Source organism: Oculina patagonica, chromosome 1 (assembly GCF_052425735.1).
Source record: "Oculina patagonica isolate OP01 chromosome 1, crgOcupat, whole genome shotgun sequence".
Taxonomy (NCBI): domain Eukaryota; kingdom Metazoa; phylum Cnidaria; class Anthozoa; order Scleractinia; family Oculinidae; genus Oculina; species Oculina patagonica.
In genome coordinates this window covers 39,964,781-39,986,278 of record NC_135758.1, presented here as the reverse complement: position 1 = coordinate 39,986,278, position 21,498 = coordinate 39,964,781, and the positions used below count along the sequence as shown (strand labels likewise).

Here is a 21,498-nt window from a genome sequence, read left to right as displayed (position 1 = left end):
TAGTCTCAGTTGAAAAAAGGTAACACTGTATAGCAGACACTTCTTGCATTGTTTATTTTATTGCTTATGACTTTATTGATTCTACAAATACATGTGTACAGCAAAATAAATAATAATTTTATATTTTGATTTTTTTAAGGCATGTTTACAAACATTGTAGCAAGATGGCCTGGGAGCACACACGACAGCTTCATCTTCACCAACTCTAACATTGGCCAGAGATTAGAGAGTCAGCCACACGCAATTGAAGATGGTTGGCTTTTGGGAGATAGTGGGTATCCGTGCAAACCTTATCTCATGACACCATATCTCAACCCAAGCAATGCAAAACAAGAGGCATACAACAAAGCCCACACAGGTACAAGATTGACACTGAGAAAGGGCTTAGCCCAAAATGCTTATTCTTTTTAAGTTCTTATGACAACAAAGAGTTTTCTCAATTTCTTCTATGTTCCAAAGTGTCACACATCATTGAATTTATTTTATTTCAGGCACAAGAGTGGCCATTGAACAAACCTTTGGGATATGGAAACGACAATTTCATTTACTTCATTCAGAAGTGCGAATGAATCCTGAAAAAACATGCCAATCAATTGGTGCTTGTGCAGTTCTGCACAACATCCGAAGACTAAGAAATGAGCCAATTGATGAGGTTTATTATGATGATGACCAGCCAGACATTGTCCCATTCCATGGCCCAGAAAGTGGAAAGGTTGTGAGAGAGTATATCTGTAATACATATTTTTAAAGACTGCAAGCTTAAGGTTTTGTCAGATTGTCAGTATTTTAATTTTGGGAATGTTTATTGCGGTTTAACAGCAATTAGTTTACTTGTGTGTATTGCTGAGAAAAGGCATCTATGAGATATATAAATATACTGTAAAATTCTGGTAAAAAAGTCTCCCCTAGGTTCAAGACCAATCACCTGTAGACAAAAAATAAAATGGCTACAAGCCCCCCTCTACCACAATTGTTTCCAATGTTGTAATCAGTTTAATCAATTGTGAGTTTAAATATACAATTAAAAACCAGTGAATGTCCCCCACCCCTGGTAGTTCTATTACTCGACTTACTTCCACTCTCACTCCAGCCCCTGGATTTAGGCCCTAACATGTGACTTATAGCCATTTTAGGATTACCTGGGTTTTCAACAAACAATGTAGCAAATCCAGAAAAAATGGGGCTTCCCCCCATACCTTGCAATGTTATTTTTGAGAGTCAAAATAAAATCCCAACATTGGGAGGAGAAGGGATAATCTATTGCCATTACCAGAGTGGTGATTCACAGCAAGACTTGTAAAAATTAATATCATTCCTTTAAAGTTTTAGATTCAATCAAAGTTTATTATATGTCTCATTTGTTTTTGATTATTTGAAGCGAAGGAATAGTTCCAACGCTGTGGGATGCCATTTGTGATATTAAAACCAAAAAGTTTCGGAACTCAGTAGGTTTTAATATTTCGGCTTTTACTGTTTATGTAAGTAACGGATGAAGACTGCAAAAACAACGATCCGAATGAACCGCTGAGTGAACAGCCTGACATGTGCATAAGCACGTGAAAGGCTTGAACAAACAGACTGAGCAGACGAAGGTCGAAAGTGCAGAAAACCATCCATAACACTGACTGAGTAGAGGGTTTACTGACTAGATGGTAAAGAAAAAACTCCTAATAGTTATGTTTGTGTAAGTAACCGACGCAATGGGTGGCTATGGTGGTTCACTTAGTAGTGACCTGTTATCCCTATTTAATTTTATCGCTTAGGTAAATTACCATTGTTAGTTAAATTGAAGAAGTTATAATAGTGAGCTCACTAATAAGTTTTCCTGGATCGGAGTAGATTGTCACGAAAGCTCAGAAAGTCTGCCATTCTCGTCAGGGGCACAGTGACAGACCCCTTAGAGAGATAATTATTTCGCAAAGAGTAAGCTAGAAAAAAAAAACGGTGGATAAGCGCGCGCGGGAAGACGTTACATTGATCTTTTATCCGTATTGTAACGTATCGATAAACTAAAAGCCAAATCAGGGTAAATCTCTCTAAACCACGTTTCAAACTGTGGTACCACAGCTGGCCCTACGTGGCTGAGCTAACTGTTACCAATCTATACCGATGAAACGTTAACAAAATGTTAAAATAAGGCAAAATGTAATGAACTAAGTTATAAAAGTTTGTTGAATGTGTTTATAATAAATGATGAGATTATATTACTAATAAGTACCGTAAACTAAATAAGCTTTCGCAGCTGCTATGTTTTAAACATTGATTGTTAGGATTAAATTTGGTAAATTAAATCTTTAAAAACAAAAATAACAAACTCACCATCGGAAAAACCGAGCGCTTGGTACGGAACAAACTCTCTTGGCTGTTTACATTTGTTTGCTCGCGAGGGCTGTTTGTACGCGCTTGCTTTTATTTGAACGTCTGCATCTTGCGCGCGCGCGGCCTGGGCTCCAAAGAGAGTACACTAGTCGACATTAGCACAGCCCGCGACCCAACCAAAGCGAGGGAAAAATTTCAACGTCGTGGAGTGCTACTTATATTAAAGAAATTTCGGAAATTCGGCTACTAACTTGCTGACTATCTACTGGCTTTTACTTCACCGGTAGAAATATGTTGTTTACTGATACAAGAAACTATTCCGTTTAAATTATATTACCTTCAGTTCAAAACCAACTCACTCCATACCCAACAAAACGGCAAATACCACAAAAAGTTATCGAGCCATGAGGGACCTTCCCAGATACATCCTACCGCTTTTACAGGACCCAGACCCCCTCCAAGGCCGGCCTCCTGTGGGTACAAAAAAAAAACAATAAAAAGTGCTGTTCTACAAACATGCTCGTCTATCGCAAGGGCGAGTAGAGGTCTGACACAGCTGACCCACGGGGACTGCATCTTAGGTTGGACATGGTCCGCCATATGGTGGGATATTGATCCGGCACATGGCCCAAAGCAAATTGTTTTTGATTATTTGAAGCGAAGGAATAGTTCCAACGCTGTGGGATGCCATTTGTGATATCAAAACCAAAAAGTTTCGGAACTCAGTAGGTTTTAATATTTCGGCTTTTACTGTTTATGTAAGTAACGGATGAAGACTGCAAAAACAACGATCCGAATGAACCGCTGAGTGAACAGCCCGACATGCGCATAAGCACGTGAAAGGCTTGAACAAACAGACTGAGCAGACGAAGGTCGAAAGTGCAGAAAACCATCCATAACACTGACTGAGTAGAGGGTTTACTGACTAGATGGTAAAGAAAAAACTCCTAATAGTTATGTTTGTGTAAGTAACCGACGCAATGGGTGGCTATGGTGGTTCACTTAGTAGTGACCTGTTATCCCTATTTAATTTTATCGCTTAGGTAAATTACCATTGTTAGTTAAATTGAAGAAGTTATAATAGTGAGCTCACTAATAAGTTTTCCTGGATCGGAGTAGATTGTCACGAAAGCTCAGAAAGTCTGCCATTCTCGTCAGGGGCACAGTGACAGACCCCTTAGAGAGATAATTATTTCGCAAAGAGTAAGCTAGAAAAAAAAAACGGTGGATAAGCGCGCGCGGGAAGACGTTACATTGATCTTTTATCCGTATTGTAACGTATCGATAAACTAAAAGCCAAATCAGGGTAAATCTCTCTAAACCACGTTTCAAACTGTGGTACCACAGCTGGCCCTACGTGGCTGAGCTAACTGTTACCAATCTATACCGATGAAACGTTAACAAAATGTTAAAATAAGGCAAAATGTAATGAACTAAGTTATAAAAGTTTGTTGAATGTGTTTATAATAAATGATGAGATTATATTACTAATAAGTACCGTAAACTAAATAAGCTTTCGCAGCTGCTATGTTTTAAACATTGATTGTTAGGATTAAATTTGGTAAATTAAATCTTTAAAAACAAAAATAACAAACTCACCATCGGAAAAACCGAGCGCTTGGTACGGAACAAACTCTCTTGGCTGTTTACATTTGTTTGCTCGCGAGGGCTGTTTGTACGCGCTTGCTTTTATTTGAACGTCTGCATCTTGCGCGCGCGCGGCCTGGGCTCCAAAGAGAGTACACTAGTCGACATTAGCACAGCCCGCGACCCAACCAAAGCGAGGGAAAAATTTCAACGTCGTGGAGTGCTACTTATATTAAAGAAATTTCGGAAATTCGGCTACTAACTTGCTGACTATCTACTGGCTTTTACTTCACCGGTAGAAATATGTTGTTTACTGATACAAGAAACTATTCCGTTTAAATTATATTACCTTCAGTTCAAAACCAACTCACTCCATACCCAACAAAACGGCAAATACCACAAAAAGTTATCGAGCCATGAGGGACCTTCCCAGATACATCCTACCGCTTTTACAGGACCCAGACCCCCTCCAAGGCCGGCCTCCTGTGGGTACAAAAAAAAAAACAATAAAAAGTGCTGTTCTACAAACATGCTCGTCTATCGCAAGGGCGAGTAGAGGTCTGACACAGCTGACCCACGGGGACTGCATCTTAGGTTGGACATGGTCCGCCATATGGTGGGATATTGATCCGGCACATGGCCCAAAGCAAATTGTTTTTGATTATTTGAAGCGAAGGAATAGTTCCAACGCTGTGGGATGCCATTTGTGATATCAAAACCAAAAAGTTTCGGAACTCAGTAGGTTTTAATATTTCGGCTTTTACTGTTTATGTAAGTAACGGATGAAGACTGCAAAAACAACGATCCGAATGAACCGCTGAGTGAACAGCCCGACATGCGCATAAGCACGTGAAAGGCTTGAACAAACAGACTGAGCAGACGAAGGTCGAAAGTGCAGAAAACCATCCATAACACTGACTGAGTAGAGGGTTTACTGACTAGATGGTAAAGAAAAAACTCCTAATAGTTATGTTTGTGTAAGTAACCGACGCAATGGGTGGCTATGGTGGTTCACTTAGTAGTGACCTGTTATCCCTATTTAATTTTATCGCTTAGGTAAATTACCATTGTTAGTTAAATTGAAGAAGTTATAATAGTGAGCTCACTAATAAGTTTTCCTGGATCGGAGTAGATTGTCACGAAAGCTCAGAAAGTCTGCCATTCTCGTCAGGGGCACAGTGACAGACCCCTTAGAGAGATAATTATTTCGCAAAGAGTAAGCTAGAAAAAAAAAACGGTGGATAAGCGCGCGCGGGAAGACGTTACATTGATCTTTTATCCGTATTGTAACGTATCGATAAACTAAAAGCCAAATCAGGGTAAATCTCTCTAAACCACGTTTCAAACTGTGGTACCACAGCTGGCCCTACGTGGCTGAGCTAACTGTTACCAATCTATACCGATGAAACGTTAACAAAATGTTAAAATAAGGCAAAATGTAATGAACTAAGTTATAAAAGTTTGTTGAATGTGTTTATAATAAATGATGAGATTATATTACTAATAAGTACCGTAAACTAAATAAGCTTTCGCAGCTGCTATGTTTTAAACATTGATTGTTAGGATTAAATTTGGTAAATTAAATCTTTAAAAACAAAAATAACAAACTCACCATCGGAAAAACCGAGCGCTTGGTACGGAACAAACTCTCATTACCATTGGTAACATGCGGGTACAAGGGAACAGACAGGGCAAATGGTATCCTATCGAACCGAGAAATTTTGGTTGTCGCGTACGTACGTCCGTCCGTACGCACGGATTAGGCCTGGGAACGAGCTAGGCTCCGGTGGCAACCCGCGTCTTTTGGCGGGAAAAATCATTACTATCAAGGCCTTAGCAAAAAAGTTTTTTAAAAACGATTTCTACTCAGCTAAGCTTATATAGTAGGAAGTTTTAAACGCGAGGAAAAAAAAATCATTCTTAGCTCTTGTTGACAATGTTAGAATTATCTCCTGAATTACATGAAGGGGAGACCAACTTGAGGAAGGCCGCTGTGTGAAAAGTCAGGAAACAATCTCACAGCATGCCGATTTACCAAGCGTACGCATGAGTTCACTACTAAGCAATAAGCATAAAGACTCCTCAATTGAAAAGCACACGAAGGACTCAGTTTTAAAGACAGTTTATTACAGATACATTTTTTTGGATATATTCCTCGTTTCACCCGTGATGACAACCATAGTTAGTAGAGGATTAAACTATTATGGCCGATCGAAATGGAAATCTTCCAAGCTTCCAAGCAAGGACGGTCAAAGACAACATTCCTTTACGAAAACAAGGTGAGCTATTGATGTTCATTTTTTTTAACAGATTAGAAAAGTCTTTGGTATTTAGATTAACCAGCATTCAACCTAATACATCATTTTTAAACGAAGCTGGGTTCTAGCTCTCAGTGTTGTACCGGTATGTCAAACAAGGATCGGACATAGACTTAGTGAACTGATATTCGTTTTAATTGTCTTAAACACGAGTTGTATTCAAAGCATACCTTACTTCTGGTTTTTCCTATCCGCGTTAATTTGTTTATTCTGAAGTTAAATCACCGAAGTAGGAAGAACACACAACTTTGTTTGTTTGTAAAACGTTGGAAAGAGTACAGAACAAGAAGAGAACAAAATTTACATGCAAATTTGTAAGAATGTGGCCGAGTCAGATGCAATATAGGGGACATTGCTAGCTAGGGTAATTGCTAGCTGAGAGTCTTAGCGAAATATAGTTTCTCCATGACCTCTGTTATTTTTCACTGAGAACTTTGCGTAGTTTTCCTTATTTTAATTTTTATCATATGAATGTTTTGAGTGAAAACGTTTTGTGAAAGTTTTGTATTTCTTATCTCATAACAGCCTTTCTCAGAATAAATTGATTAGTTTATTCATATTTTTTATAACTTACCGTATTTAATCGATTAAACGCCTCCCTCGAATAAGCGCTACATGTTAGAACAGAAATATTAATAAACGTCGCCCTCGAATAAACGCCGCATCATGATGATGCGGCATTCATTCGAATAACAGACTCGGAAAGCAAATGCAGTAATAATCAAGCTTGAGCAGGCCAAAAAATATATTTTTCTTGATTGTAACAAGGTGTTAAGGTATTGAATTGACTTTTCAGGCATGCAGTAAAACATATTTCTCTTGTTTTTTTTTTAATTAAAATGTTCAGTTACCATACTATTGTTTACAAGAAATAAATTGAATTTTAAATGAACGCCGCCTTGTATAAACGCTTTCCTCTAATAAACGCCGCACTCGAATCACGAAAAATTAAATAAACGCCGTGGCGTTTAATCAAATAAATATGGTACATAAAAGAATATAGCACAGATTCTAAAATGTTATGTGAAAGATCATGAAATTTTCTTAAGTTATAACAACCAAACTGATCCTGAAGTTATAATGTAGGATAAGGGCTTGGAAAAAATAAATTCCAGATTGCCCTGTGGTTAACAAGCAGCTCTCAAATTTTGCTTGCCTAGGACTGTGCATGATTGTGTTTCTTAGTAAACTTGTGACTGTATAATTTACATGTAGACGACTTGCCTGGGCCTTTTAACCTATTACGCAAACAGGCATGAAAAATTAATTGCTTGACAGAAAAATCTACTTGCCCCAGACAATCAGAGGGTACTTTTTTTAGCCCTGTGGCTATGAGCATTGCTTTCTTGAAGGTTGCACATGACTCGTACAATTCTTTTAGCCTTTCAAAGTTTTCCAACTTAAAGCAGTAACTAAATCAAATATTTTTGCCAATTTTTTTTCTACAAGAGAAGTAGGATTAGTTTTTGATCGTGAAAAAAATATGTTCAAAATGGGCCTGTCTGCGATGACTCGAGGATATAATTAAAAGTAAGTAATACATGTACAACAAGTTTTTTGAGGTCAATTCAGTGAGAAGTATTTATGGAGGGTGAAAGATGCAGTTTGAAGTTATCATTTATTTCGGTAAATCTGTTGTCTTTCTAAAACTTGCTATGTTAGGATTTCCATACTTTTTGCCAGGATGCAAGTTAAGAATTTTACAGGTTTTTGATATGTATAAATTTTGTTTTCAGTGCAGGGAAAACAGTCAAGGGGTGCAGTTAGTGAAATTGGTGATGCAGGTAATCATTACATAAGTGTCAGCTTATACCTTTCTTTATCTAGATATTAAAGAAGCTCCATGACACATTAGTGCATGAAACTTGTTTTTCAAGTGTAAAACTTTTGGGTGTGAAAAATGGTATGCGTTTTAACCCCTTGATAAGTTTACATTGTATATTTCCCTAAAATCCTCGTTCAATTGAGGAATTTAATATACACAATTTATATGTAACAGCACATGTACATAAAATGTTTTTATTGTTCAAGAAAAATGTTTTCGTTGTTCATACAATGCACCCCTCCCCCACCGTGGAGGAGGGGTATGAGGGCAAAGACCCAACAAGATCTGCTACCTGACCTGACAAAATACCGGAATACTTGTAATGATTTTGTGGGAGAAGTGCAGATTGACCTGTTGTGTTTGAATTCCTTTTGTTAATACCTTAAACCTTAATAGCTAATAATTAGCTCAAGCCCTAACTTAACATAAATTGTCTTGTTGTGGTACCAGGCAAATGTAGAAATAGAACTTAAACTCAGCTGAAATTTTACATGAACACAAAGACTTAGTAAAATTTTAGAGCTGCTTAGGCCAGAAAAGCCAGCTGGGCTTGTTAATAAGCCGGCTTAGTGTTTTCTTAGCTACATCCCTGATAAAAGTTTTAGGGAGAATATGTAAGCTTTCCTGGACTTAATCACAGTACTTTCAACAGCACCTGTCAGAGATAAATATAAGAGTCTCAAAAGACACATCATTTTGTAGGGAACTCTTGAATTAAGCCGGTGTTTCACACCCCAAAACATTCATCAAAGCCTCGCCATGTGCCGGGTCTTATTGATAGCACTATTAGTGTCTTCAGTAGGTAAAAAAAGGTTTTGCTGACACACTCACTCTGAAAGGACTTTTTGGTTCTAAACATATCCCCCAACACATTCCCTGGCCCATGCAAAAATTGGAAAAAATAACTCTCTTTTTTATGTATCTGTATAATGTTCTGAATAAATTAAATTAAAATTATAAATATTCATTTGATGTCAATGATCATCAACAAAATGGTATCTGTTATTTTCCCTTTTCAGGGTTAACACGAGTAGCAGAATTTCCCCAGAGAGTTGCAGACACAGAGAGAGATAAATGAACAATCAGAATATATTATTTCTTCATTGCATGTACAACTAATACTTTTGTACTCTGTGTGAAATACAATTTATGTGGTCAGGTGTAATTTTAAAGTTAATGAAATAGAGCCAGATAAGGTTCAACCATGTACGTGTTTCTTAAGGGATCTCTGACAACACAATATAAAAATCATCCGGCTACCCAAACATTTGTGGGAGGTGTGGTGACCTAATGGTTATTGTGCTGGACTCCGGATCGAGCAGTCCGGGTTCAAGACTTGGCCCGGGCACTACGTTGCGTTCTTAGGCAAGACACTTTACTCTCATAGTTCTTCTCTTCATCCAGGTGTATAAATGGGTACCGGCTTATTTACTGCTGGGGGGGGGGGGGGGGTTAACCCTGCGATGGACTAGCATCCCATCCAGGGGGAGTAGAAATACTCCTAGCTGCTTAATAATGCTGCAGAAACCTGGCTACGCTCCAGCCTGATGAGCCACTTGGCTCAACAGCAGGCTTTACCTACCCAAACATTTAATTCCCAGTGCCCACACTGTGAAGAACAGTAATCATGATAATGAGATACACAGTTCATCAATCTCTAAATTAATATCACATGTTGCAATACAATAATAACTAATGAAATATATGTTGTTCATAGGCAAATTTTTTTACTTCACTAAAACCAAACTCAGTCATTAAATAATAAAACATTAAACACAGCTGTTTTGTTTTGTGGGTGTGTCTCACAGATCAGTTATTTGTTGTTAAGCCTTCTGTTTCAGTAGAACTAATTTTATAGCCATATTTTTTGCTCATGCTTGCATGGTTTAATATACAAGCAAATGCATGGTAAAATTTTTGCCAAACAATCTATACAGACTATACCTGAGTTTAGGACTAACAAACAGTATGTCTGCCTCTCCAGAATTTTTCTTAGTTTACATGCAATAAAGTGAAGCCCCTCAAGGACAAAAGGGACTCATATGAAGGGAAAATGGTGTTTTCATTTTGGGGGAACCTATTTGGCAGAATGATAAATGCCACTATTTTGCTTGCGGCTGGCTTTTACTCCGGTTTGCTAGCAGACAGCTGTTATTTATAGTATCGGGAAATAATACTGTCATTGTTCCAATAGGGCCCTCGTTTGAGGGGGGGGGGGGTTGGGACAAGCTACATGCAAAACTTTCCAGTTGTATGCTATGTACAGCTATAACATACCAGTTATGGTGGGTGTATGGATATTTTCTAGAGCAACGCTTTCTTTGTTCTAGTTTCTCTTTGAGAGGTTATGCACAAACTGCTAGATGATCATCCTCTTTTGATTGATCAACTATTTTTACTTTTATTTGGTGCTGTTGTTTATGGTGAAAAACAATACATAATATATTTAAAGAAAATAACACGAAAAAAAAATCATTCTAAAAAAGATGTAAAGGGCATATAACCGGGGAGCTCCGCTTTTAGGCTTGCCTAAATCTATATATTACAATTTATAAATAGCACAATCATGCATTGTTCTGTCTATAATAATTTGATCCCAAAGCAGCAATTCAAGCTTATTTTACAGGCCTTTCGTCTTAGATTTGCAAGGTTCTAAATACTGTATTTTCTCGATTAAACGCCGGCCTCATATAAACGCCGGGTCAAAATTGCTAGTTTTTAAATAAACGCCGGGGGCGTTTGTTCGAGGTCCCGGCGTTTATTTGAGGTCAAGTTAACAAGTAAATATATTCAGTTTGTCACAGATCTTGATGGATGGCAACATAAACTATTCCGTAATACTGTAATGCACCTTTGGGAAATAATCACCTTTGGATACCCAGGGACAGTTTTACGGGGCAGAACGAAGAAAAAAATTGCCCCGCTTTGACAAACTGCCCCTTGGTCTCGAAGATCGGTAACAATAAATTAATCTGAAAAATTGGCAGAAAACTGCAGTCCATTAATAAACGCCGGGCCCCGATTAAACGCCGGCTTCAAATAAACGCCGGGTTCACCAAGCCAAGCTTGTAATAAACGCCGGGGGCATTTAATTGAGAAAATACGGTACCACGGTTATCAGTAAGGTGATACGCAGCTCTAGGGAAAATTGGTGACAAAGTTTAAAAATGGCATTGTTGTCAAGGGCAGATTACTGCACTGTATTTATTGGTGACTTGCCTGTTAGAGGGAAAACTATTACTGACCACCGTTGTTCTTTTACACAAGGAGGACCTCTCAGGAAACAGAGAAATTTTCTAATTGGCATTTTTGGATCCAAAATGGCATCAGTTTAAAATGGGCATTTTTTTATTTTTTAACCAGAAAATACAGTTAAGCACCAAATTTCTGTTTGCTCATTATTGTATTTGCACATGAGAATAATAAATATTCAAAGCTGAAGGCTGAATTCTTGAAGCTTATAGATAATTTGGTTTCACCAAAACTCCACAAATATGAAAGTTAAACCACAACTCTCTCACTGTTGATATAAACAGCACGTGTTTCATTTATTTGTTTGTCTGTGTGTTTATAAAAAAAATAATCTTTTTGCAAAAGTGTTGCTCTTGATATTTGTCATGTTTGCATTTATCCGGCATTTATTTAAGCATGTGGATTGTTGAGCGAAACACAAATTTGTAACCATTGGAGACATAGCAAAGTGCTCTCCACAACTTACAATGTGGTTTTAATGTCAAAACCTTGTCACCAAATGTCCCTCGTACATGTACCTCAGTGAAGTGATAAAATCATTCAACTGATTAAATGCATTTTTCAAAACCTGTTAAGCCCACCAGTGAGGTAAAACAAGGAATTAACAAGATAACAAAGAAACTTTAAACAATGCTGAACATGAAAACAATGGTTCCAAAACAAAGGAAAATTTCACAGGTTTTTACACTAAGGTACATGTAAACTCTAAAACTGAGGCAATAAAAAACCTTAGAAAAACTGTTTGCAAACTTGATATCTATTCAACTTGAAAGGATAAATAAAGATTTCGAAATGAGATTTGATTAATGCATTATTAACTGGTAAAATGATGTGTGCCAAAGATTGCTTACGAGACAAAAGACAGCCCCTAACCTCTAGCCTACTCGGCAGCTACAAAGTCTGCATTCAATGCACTAGCATATGACAATGAAGAATTCACTTGCTGCTCTAAAAGCTGTATTTGTAGCTGCAGTTTCTGCTTTTTTAGAATCAAGTTTTCTTTTTTTAGAAGACAGGCACTCGTACTGTAATCTTAACACGTCATCGTTGCTCACTTTCTTCTTGGGAAGAACAATCTTCACCTCCACTGGCTTTGAGGAAGAACAAGCAGCTTCCATTTTGTCATCATCAGCTACCACTGCTGATTCTTTTGGGAGACAAGCACCATCCCCTAGAAAGAAGTTCAAACACAATTTGTGCTTTAATTATTGCATAATAAGTGACAGCTAAACTGTGGAATACTGGGCCACTTATTTTCAATTCAATTCAATTCTTTTATTTGCCACTCATCTATTACAACAGTGTGATATATAATAATTAACATTTAAAGTAATAACATTAAACTTTTTATAATATATGGTGGTCATATAAAATCTGTGACCACAAAACAACAATAACAAAGATAATGAGGTTAAATTTATCTTATTATCAATATTTTGATTAAGCACGAAAAATTTTTTAATTTTTTTCATCTCGTTGGATTTTAATGGTTTTGTTTCTCTGTGTTTGATCGTTCTAAAAAAGCGTCAGTAAAGAAGTGGCGATGTATTCTTAAATCGCTCCCATGTGACTAAGCTTAAATAAGCTTAACTCAAGAGAAAGCTTTTATCAACCGAGAGAAATTATTTGTTCATGAGAATTTAGGAAGACCATTTAGAGACTAGAGTCTTTGCATAGAGATTTTGAAAGCTTAAACGTTTTCGACAATACAAGCGAAACTAGCTTTCAATTCAGTCATCAAATCTGCCAAACTTTTTGCGTTTAAAAACGCAGTCTTAACTAGAGCACAATGTTGACAGGACATAAATTTTGCCTACAAATTTTCCTCTTCCAAAGAATCAAGTTACTTATCTTTTAGTTTGCGTATCAGGCTCCACAGAAACCTTCCCAACAGAGAAAACAACTGCCGTGTATTAAACATGGCGGAAAACTCATTTCAAGGAAATCACATGACCAGCATTTGTTATGTAACAATAAAAATTTGCATATTACTTACCAGCTCCTGCGTCGGCGCCAGTCTCGAAACCACTCAGGCCGGAAAAAGCCGGGGTGTGTTCAAAAATTTCAATAATTTGTCCACTTGACTGTGACGGCTTCTTCGGTGGTGGTCCACCACCAGTTTTCTTCGACTCTCTTTTGAATTCAGAGAATTCTTTCTTTGCAGTTGAATGGAGGTTCTTCCACTTATCCTTAACTTCTCGTACCTCACGGTTCGCATAGCCCAACGCGTTCACCTCTTTTGTAATTTGTTGCCAAATTTCATTTTTTCTCTTGTTAGTTACAGTGTTTGTAAACTTCGACTGTATGGTTTCAAGGTTTTTCTGCACACTTTCTGTAATTACTGATATCTCGTCAACAGAAAAATTCGGTTTTCTTTTTCTCTCGGCCTTTGCCTCAACTACTTCAAAAACTTCATCATTTTCCGCCATTTTGTTTTCTCCGCGCGAAATGGAAACTTTTCGCGCCAAATATTCGAAAAACTGGTTTATCGGGTTTAAACTGTTACTAATCCGGGGATAGTTAATCGAGGGCTTATACCTACTTTCAGGAACGTCTTTTTATCCCTAGATTAGTTATCCCAGGGAAAGGTTTTTTAATCCTTGATTACCTGCTAATCGGGGGATAGTTTAATCGTCTTTCTAGGAACCGGGGCCAGAGCTCTGCATGAATTCTTCCAAATTGTCCGGTAGTGGTTTGGATGGACTGGTGAGAAGCGGACCAACAACCCTTGTATCTGTTGTTTAAAAAATATGCAGCGATAAAAGACATTGTCCAATGGTTTCACTGAAGCAAGTGTGAAATTCGAAATAAAACAGATCAAATATGGAGAATAAAAAAAGAGAGTACACACTTTAAATTTTCTGTTGACAGTTAAGCCTTTACTAAACGTTATTTATCTTATTTGACTTGCCCCGTCTCGAATTGATCATGCATGCTACCTGTGGAGGGCAAATTCATACGTGCATGCATGTGTGAATGTGAAAAGAGGTTGTTGTTGTTGTTGTTGTTATTATTTTATTTTTTTACTGTTGTTCTCATTGTACTTGTTCCAGGGAGCAGGGATGGCGCAGTGGTAAGAGCGCTCACCTCCCACCAATATAGCCCGTTGAGTTAAGTTGGGTTGAGTTTGTTGTTGGTTCTCGTCCTTGCTCCCAGGATTTTTCTCTGGGTTTTACAGTTTTCCTCCCTCCACAAAAACCAACACTTCCAAATTCTTATTCGATCGGGAAAAAACGGTTCCACAATCGACCCACAAGCTTATATCTTAAATCCTCACCGTGTCTAAATAGAGATAATTTATTTATTTATTTTATTAATGTTGCTGTAACGCTTCGATAAAGCGAAACATCAGAAATGACAAACGTGCACAGCCTTTAGTGTCAAGTTAAACGTAAAAAAAAAAACAAGCTTACAGTGTCAAGATTAAATTTAAACACAAAATACTTTTTACAGGGATGATTAAAGGTGTGTGAACTTACTTGGCCCTTACTATGGCCCTATTCTCCCAGAGGAGAGAAAGAAAGAAACTTACTTGGCAAAAGAGGCCGAGGGTAGTCCAGAAAGAATCCCATCTGCGCTATGATCAGGTCCACTCTGTTGAAGGTCTCATACAAGTTCCTATTAGGTGTGATGTTGTGCTTATCCTTTAGCACTTGGAAAGGAGGTGCCATGCCAACAAAGAACGCCAAGTAAACGGAAATCCAGTGATAAACATTTTGTATCCGTTCAGCAAAGTTCATGTTGTCACCAAGGGCGGACTTAAACTGGGGTACGTAAGCTGGAGACAACGGCAAGGAAAACGCATGCGCTGTAGGTGCGCTGAGAGAGTTAGTAAATACCGTGACGTATGGTAAGGAGAATTTATCTGCGATCAATGACCCGCACATGTAAAGTGAATCGCCAATGACAAGGTCTGTACGCTTGACTGCTTCCATAACCTCGTTGTTACCAAGAACATCATCGCAATAAAAGGCTTGAACAATCGTCAAACGTCCCATCTCAGTTACTACATTACGACCATGAACACCTACAGCCTTTAAAGTTTGCTTTAAGGCAGCCTTGAACGCCTGAGAGGTGTTATATGGGCGTACGAGTGGACTCTTAAGGGCATATGTCTCGGTATCGCCGACAAAAACCTGAACCTATTGAAGGATCAAAACACAGGTCAATAAATTCACGAGTCGAAATGATGAGAGCCATATAACCTTCAACGAATGGACAAACGCCACTTTGAGGAGGAAAAGAGTTTTAAAGAAAATGACCCAAAATTATATAACTTCGAGTGGAACCAGTTTAGTGGATGTGAGCAAGTTATTGCTAAACCGAAATTTCTGTTTATTCAACTCACCTCGTGTCCCCTAGCAGCGAGTTCTTCACCCAGTTTGGCAATCACCAGATAATGACTTCTTGAAAACATTGGAAATGCCACATAGCTTGCCCCGTAGCAGCTTGACAAAAGCGAAAAGAAGAAAATACCATGCAAAGCCGCCATTTTCTCAATTGAAATGTAATGTACTCTCAGTAGCCTAATCAAACAGACTTTGACGTGTTTGATGATTGGTTCTGAGACGTTTGGGACTAACTTGGGTCACGAACCTCTGTTGAACACTGCCCGGCGAAACAAAGAGGGAACGAAGAATCATAGCATCGTCAATCCGTACAAAATATACAACGGAATGGAATTTCAACAATATTTACGAGTTTAAACTTGCATATTTAGTTATTTATGGCAAAAGAATGACCGTGACGAATCATATGTTCTGCATGGGTGGCAGCATGCTAATCTACCCTTTTGTAAATGCAAGTTGTGGCGACTGTGAATTGCATCTCATTAGTGTTTTTTTTTTTTAGTGATTTCATTGTTCATGTCTAATTTACTTGCAAGTAAAAAAAGCGAAAAAAGGAACAAAAAATTAATCAGAAAATAAATGTAAAGTTAGAGTTGTTGACTGCAGATAAGGTCAGACAAGGTCACATAAATAAGTTCATGCAATGAAAAATAAGTCATCATCGATCCATTCTCTCCTCGTGGGAATGTGGCCAAAACTAGAAATACAAAGAACGTTATCTAATCTAAAAGAAAACAATTCTCAAACAGCTGAGTAGTGTCTTGCAGGTCCCTGCAGGGAAGAAAATGCGTTATTTTTAGTCTATCCTTGTACTACAACGTTTGGCTACACGTGGCAGTAGTCTATAATAAGTCGCTAAACTGACATCAGCAATGTATCGCTCGCTCTTCAGTAAACCGATAGTAAAGCCATGGTTTCGCTGGAAATGGCAATCATGCTAAGGCAGGCTGCCTACTAACAGACAAATTGCCAGAATTACGTACTGAATTGTGTGTTGAATTTAAATACAACGATATGCATTTCTATTTTAATGTTTATTAATCCTTTTGTTTTTCTGCCAAACACAAAGTTAACTGAATTAATGAAGACAGACAGTCTGTTAGTTGTACGTCGAGCTGTAGGCTGAGCGCTGTTCTCATACATCAATCAAACATTTAACCCTGAGCGCACTGTACGACTAACATAAATTAGAGTAAGTTATTTCACTCTCTTGTTTCACAAGTCTGCAGGGGAGTCTTGGCAGTATCCGAAATCACTCTTGAATTTAGCGAGGTATGGGCAATAATGTATAATGTACATTATCAGTGTTGGGAAATGAGTATGTACCACTTTCGTGAAACTCTTTCAATCGGTTATCTCTTGCAAGTCAGTCAAAAACTTCAAGTAAACAATTTGCCAAGCTGCCAATAACCCAGCGTGTTTCCACTCCCTTTCCTTTTGAAATTTTTTCTATGGAAAAATGTTGTTCCTTAGGGAACGTACGTTTTTTTTTTTTTTTTTTTTTTTTTTTTTTAACAAGAAAAAAAAAACATAAATAGTGGCAACAAACATAACATGGACAACGCATGGTTTAAAAAAAGACCCTAATTTGTCTTCTTCCTTTCACAACGCTTTCATTAACCTTGTTTTCAAAGCATGTGCTTTTCCAAGTAGTGCCCAGTTTTTCCAAAAGAAAGACAGTTTGTTTTGTTTGGCCGGTTTTCCGGCCATTGGTGATGGAATGGGATATTTTCTGCTTGGCCAGAAAACTGGCCATCGCTGGTAAAAGGGTTGTTCGTGATTTACCACTATCGGCTAGAATCAAATATATGAAAAACGTTCAAGAGTACTTACGTATTCTAGCTGTATCAAATGACAATGTACGGTTCTGTTGAAATAACCTATTTCTTCCTCCAGAATGCAGGAAATGCACTCTTAGAGGCCCAAATTTTAAAATTTTCCCCGGGGGAGCATGCCGAACCCCCCTAGAAGGTTGAGCCTTCGGAGCTCCAAAACGTTTGCTGCCTACTCTGACTCTTATTAAAACCCTGTCATTGTTGCTTTGTGCCCAGATGGAGCGACCAGAAAGCGTTAAGGTCAGCAACACTTCCGTTTATTTTTGTTCTCAAGGAACCACTGAGTATGTGGGGGGAGGGTCACATGTTTTTGTATGCGTGTTTGTGGAGGGTCATGCAATAAAACATTCTAGGAAGTGGGAGGGCCACAAATGTTTTCGCAAAAAAAGTTCTAAAATACCCCCCCCCCCCCCCTAATAAAAAACGTACCTTCCCAAACTTCTGTATACTTTCTACTTGGTACCTTTACATTTTTAGTTTTTATGTTTTATTTGCCACACAAATTATAATGAAGTGACGTGATAACATTAGCTGAAGTTTATTTTGAAAAGTGGCAAGGAGTCCTTATAGAAACTAAAAAGCCTACATCAACTGGGCCTCCTTTTGATCATTGTTCAAGCAAATTAACAAAGCAAAATGATATAGCTACAAGTTTACAACAGTAAAAGCCGTGCAACTACAGTGTGCGTGTACAAATAATACATATTAGTTCCACAGACACTAAAAGTGTTTCTTGAAAACATTTCAGTTGCCAGGAGCAATCATTCAAATGTTACAGAACGTCCTTGTATGTTTGCTTTGAAATATAAATGGCGAAATGCGTTCATAGAACACGACTTCTCAAAACAAGTTTTCGGAAAAAGAATAACCTTCCATTTGTTATTATATTCAGTTTTCTGGTAAATAAAATGGAGCGAATCGACAATGTGAAAAAGTGAATTCGGGGGACGCGTTTGCAATGAGATTCACGGTAGACCATTTCGAGTCGTTTAGCAACGAGGAAAAACACGTCAGACAAAACTGATACCTATTGCATTATATTTTATCACTTAATCCAAAATGATTTTTCAGAACCTAAAACATAAAATCTTATAACATTCCAGTATTTTTGTTTCTTTTTTTGTGGGAAGGGGGAGCGGGAAGTCTCTAAACAGCGTACCGTTTAAAATAAGTTGCTTCAAAACTCAAATAATTGCACACAGACATAGACAAATTCGGCTAACTCGCCCGTGCGGGTCACGTGACCTGAATTGGGTACAACAACAAAGTTTCACCACGTGCGCTCGTAACTTTGACTCAACTTTCTCCGCTATTATGCCGCACTTTTGTTGCGCTGGTGGGTGTACAAACAGCTCTGCGAACCGAAACGATCTGTCGTTTCATGGATTGCCGCTTCATTCGAAAAGTTTATTATCCCTTTGGATCACGAAAATGAAAAGAGATCCCCGACATTTCAGTGTCAACTGCCATACAAAGATATGCAGCGAACACTTCACATCGGATGATTTTATTAATCCAGAGTCTGCTAAGAAACGACTTAAGGCGAATGCAGTTCCGTCGATTTTTGCTTGGACTAAAGAGAAAGCCCAGCCTGTGAAAAGATCTGTTTTGGAAAAGCTGAACGAAAGCAGGACCGAGGAGGAGGAAGCAACAGATACAGCATCAGAAGGAGAAGGTGACATCTTGGGCTCAAGCGGGACTGACCATGAGCTTGTTTCTCGTAAGACACAGACATTTGAAGATGACATATGCATTAAATTAGATGATAGTCTTAGAATTCCCTGTTTACATAAATTTTCCGTATCTCATCTGCTCTCAAAATGTACAACGCCAATGAGAGAAGAGAAGTTTTTCACTCATTTCACTGGATTTAATTCTTACATTGAGTTCATGAATACATTGCAATTTTTATTGCCTAATTTAAATAGAAAAATGTTGATTTACTGGGATACGGCTACACGGAAATGTAATATCATTGACACAGAGAAAGTATTTGAGGGTGATGATAATAATCAAGATAACAATGATGATGATGATGATGATTCCCAAAATAGCACAACTCTGACACGCCCTACTGCTCATGAACTGTCAGTTGAGGATGAATACCTTCTTGTTCTAATGAAATTAAGAATGGGCTTATCAGTCATTGATCTTGGAGAAAGGTTTTGTGTTTCTGATAGCACAGTAAATAATATATTCCTTACCTGGATCAACTACCTGTATGCAACACTTGGAAGTCTCAAAATATGGCCACATAGAGACATCATTTTTGAAAATTCGCCCAAGGAGTTCTTAGAGAAGTATCCAGGTACCATTGTTATTATTGATGCTACAGAACTAAAAATTCAAGTACCAAGTGCACTCCAGAAGCACAGTGAGAGTTACAGCACATATAAATCCCACACAACATTCAAATGCCTCCTGGGTGTTGATAGTAAAGGAGGGATTATGTTCATCTCTCAACTTTATGAGGGTTCTATAAGCGATAGACAAATTGTGGAAAGGTCTGGATTCTTAGAAATTCTAAGGCAAAAACTTATAACAGGAGAAATTAAAAGGGGAGATGCCATCATGGCAGACAAGGGTTTTGATATCCAAAATGATTTAGAAAAAATTGGCCTTCATCTTAACATCCCTCCCTTTCTTAAAGATAAAGTTGGATTTGAAGAAGATGATGTCATTAAAACTCAGACCATCGCAAAGCATCGAATTCATGTAGAGAGAGCAATTTGCAAGGTTAGAAGGTTTCGTATATTTCACTCAGTAGTTCCAGTATCTATGTTTGGAAGCATCAATCAAATATGGTCAACAGCATGCCTTCTCTCAAATTTCCAGAACCCAGTGCTGGCTTGATTCATAAAAGCCACGAACTACAACATTTAAAGCATAGCCGTTTGGTAGTCTAATAATGTTCTGGTAATCTGCTTCTTAAACAAGTCCATTATTACCTGAATAAGTGGTTGGGTTTCATGTTGTTATTGACTAATTTTAGAGCAAACATGTAAGATTTACCAACTAGTTTACTATAGTTCAACTAGTGAAATCATGTTTCTTTCTGTAATGTAAATAGCACTTTAAATCCAATAAGCTGACAGTATTTGTATGAAATGGCTTATTGCCTTTCCCTTAAAATGAAGGAATAAACAGAAAATGTTTGGGTTTAATGACTTGAAGAAAAACTGTTTACAAGAACAACTTTCGGTCTGCTGTTTGTACAGCTGTTCACTCTCCTTGCTCTGCCAACAAGAAATGGCAGAGCATGATGCATATAAAACTGTGATAGTTTGGGTAAGAGAGTATTTTTCCAATAGTTAGAATCAAAATATATCCTATCAACACACATTTCATTCGAGTCAGACAAATAAATGCAAAAATCACACCATTTTAAACCGGTAAGAGCCAGCTGCCCCTGTACTTGGGCATAATATCCACATGAGTGTTCTTTTTTGAGGTAAAATTTTCCTCCAATTTTCTCAAGATAAAAGTTTGGGTCAGATGCTGCCTGTTCCAGTGTTTCACCTCTCTTTGAAAAAGGACACTTGATCTCAAGTAAACTATATTTAGTATCAGTGGATGGATCAAAAACTTTTCCATCAGGGCTTGCTCCAAGATATGGAAAAGTCGGATGTACAGATAGACCTGCATCAAAAACCACAAAACTTGGTACTTGCTTTTGCATTTGTTTGGCATATACTGTCCTTGCAAGTTTCTCTTTTGCTTTACCGTGTGCAATGGCTCTCACATTAGACAAATCCTTTGGTACAAATATAGTTTTCAACATTGATTCTGATGGCCTTTGAACCCGGAAATAAACTTTGCCAAAGTTAGAGGCAGTTAGTCTGTAGTTGTGTTGATTAAGCCATTCAGCAGATTCACCCTGCAAAACTGTTCTCCTCTCCATAGCATGAGCTTCTTTTAAATCTATTACTATGTGATCAACAAAAAAGTCAATAAAATCAGTTTGGTCTACACCTTGAAATTCATTTAAATCAAAGGGTGTCGTGTCAGCCTGA

The 21,498-nt window shown here is 37.9% G+C and overlaps 2 protein-coding genes, 1 long non-coding RNA gene and 1 pseudogene across 3 annotated transcripts; 2 read left to right on the top strand and 2 right to left on the bottom strand.

Moving 5' to 3' along the window:
- The first annotated feature begins 5,844 nt into the window (after window positions 1-5,844).
- On the top strand, window positions 5,845-10,241 carry LOC144630327 (uncharacterized). The gene is made up of 3 exons (XR_013566505.1): window positions 5,845-6,185; window positions 7,961-8,008; window positions 9,069-10,241. It is a non-coding gene; the product is annotated as an uncharacterized LOC144630327 (long non-coding RNA).
- A 361-nt stretch (window positions 10,242-10,602) lies between these two features.
- On the bottom strand, window positions 10,603-13,900 carry LOC144647008 (uncharacterized; annotated as a pseudogene).
- Window positions 13,901-15,037: 1,137 nt separating this feature from the next.
- On the bottom strand, window positions 15,038-15,936 carry LOC144646999 (UDP-glucuronosyltransferase 2B33-like). The gene is made up of 3 exons (XM_078506741.1): window positions 15,650-15,936; window positions 15,141-15,443; window positions 15,038-15,079 (listed from the first exon to the last, which is right to left on the bottom strand). The coding sequence occupies exons 1-3, from the start codon at window positions 15,791-15,793 to the stop codon at window positions 15,038-15,040; spliced, it is 489 nt and encodes a 162-aa protein (XP_078362867.1). The 5' UTR covers window positions 15,794-15,936.
- A 2,980-nt stretch (window positions 15,937-18,916) lies between these two features.
- LOC144646994 (uncharacterized) lies at window positions 18,917-20,660 on the top strand. Its single transcript, XM_078506727.1, has one exon. The coding sequence runs from the start codon at window positions 18,917-18,919 to the stop codon at window positions 20,336-20,338; it is 1,422 nt and encodes a 473-aa protein (XP_078362853.1). The 3' UTR covers window positions 20,339-20,660.
- The last annotated feature ends 838 nt before the right edge of the window (window positions 20,661-21,498 follow it).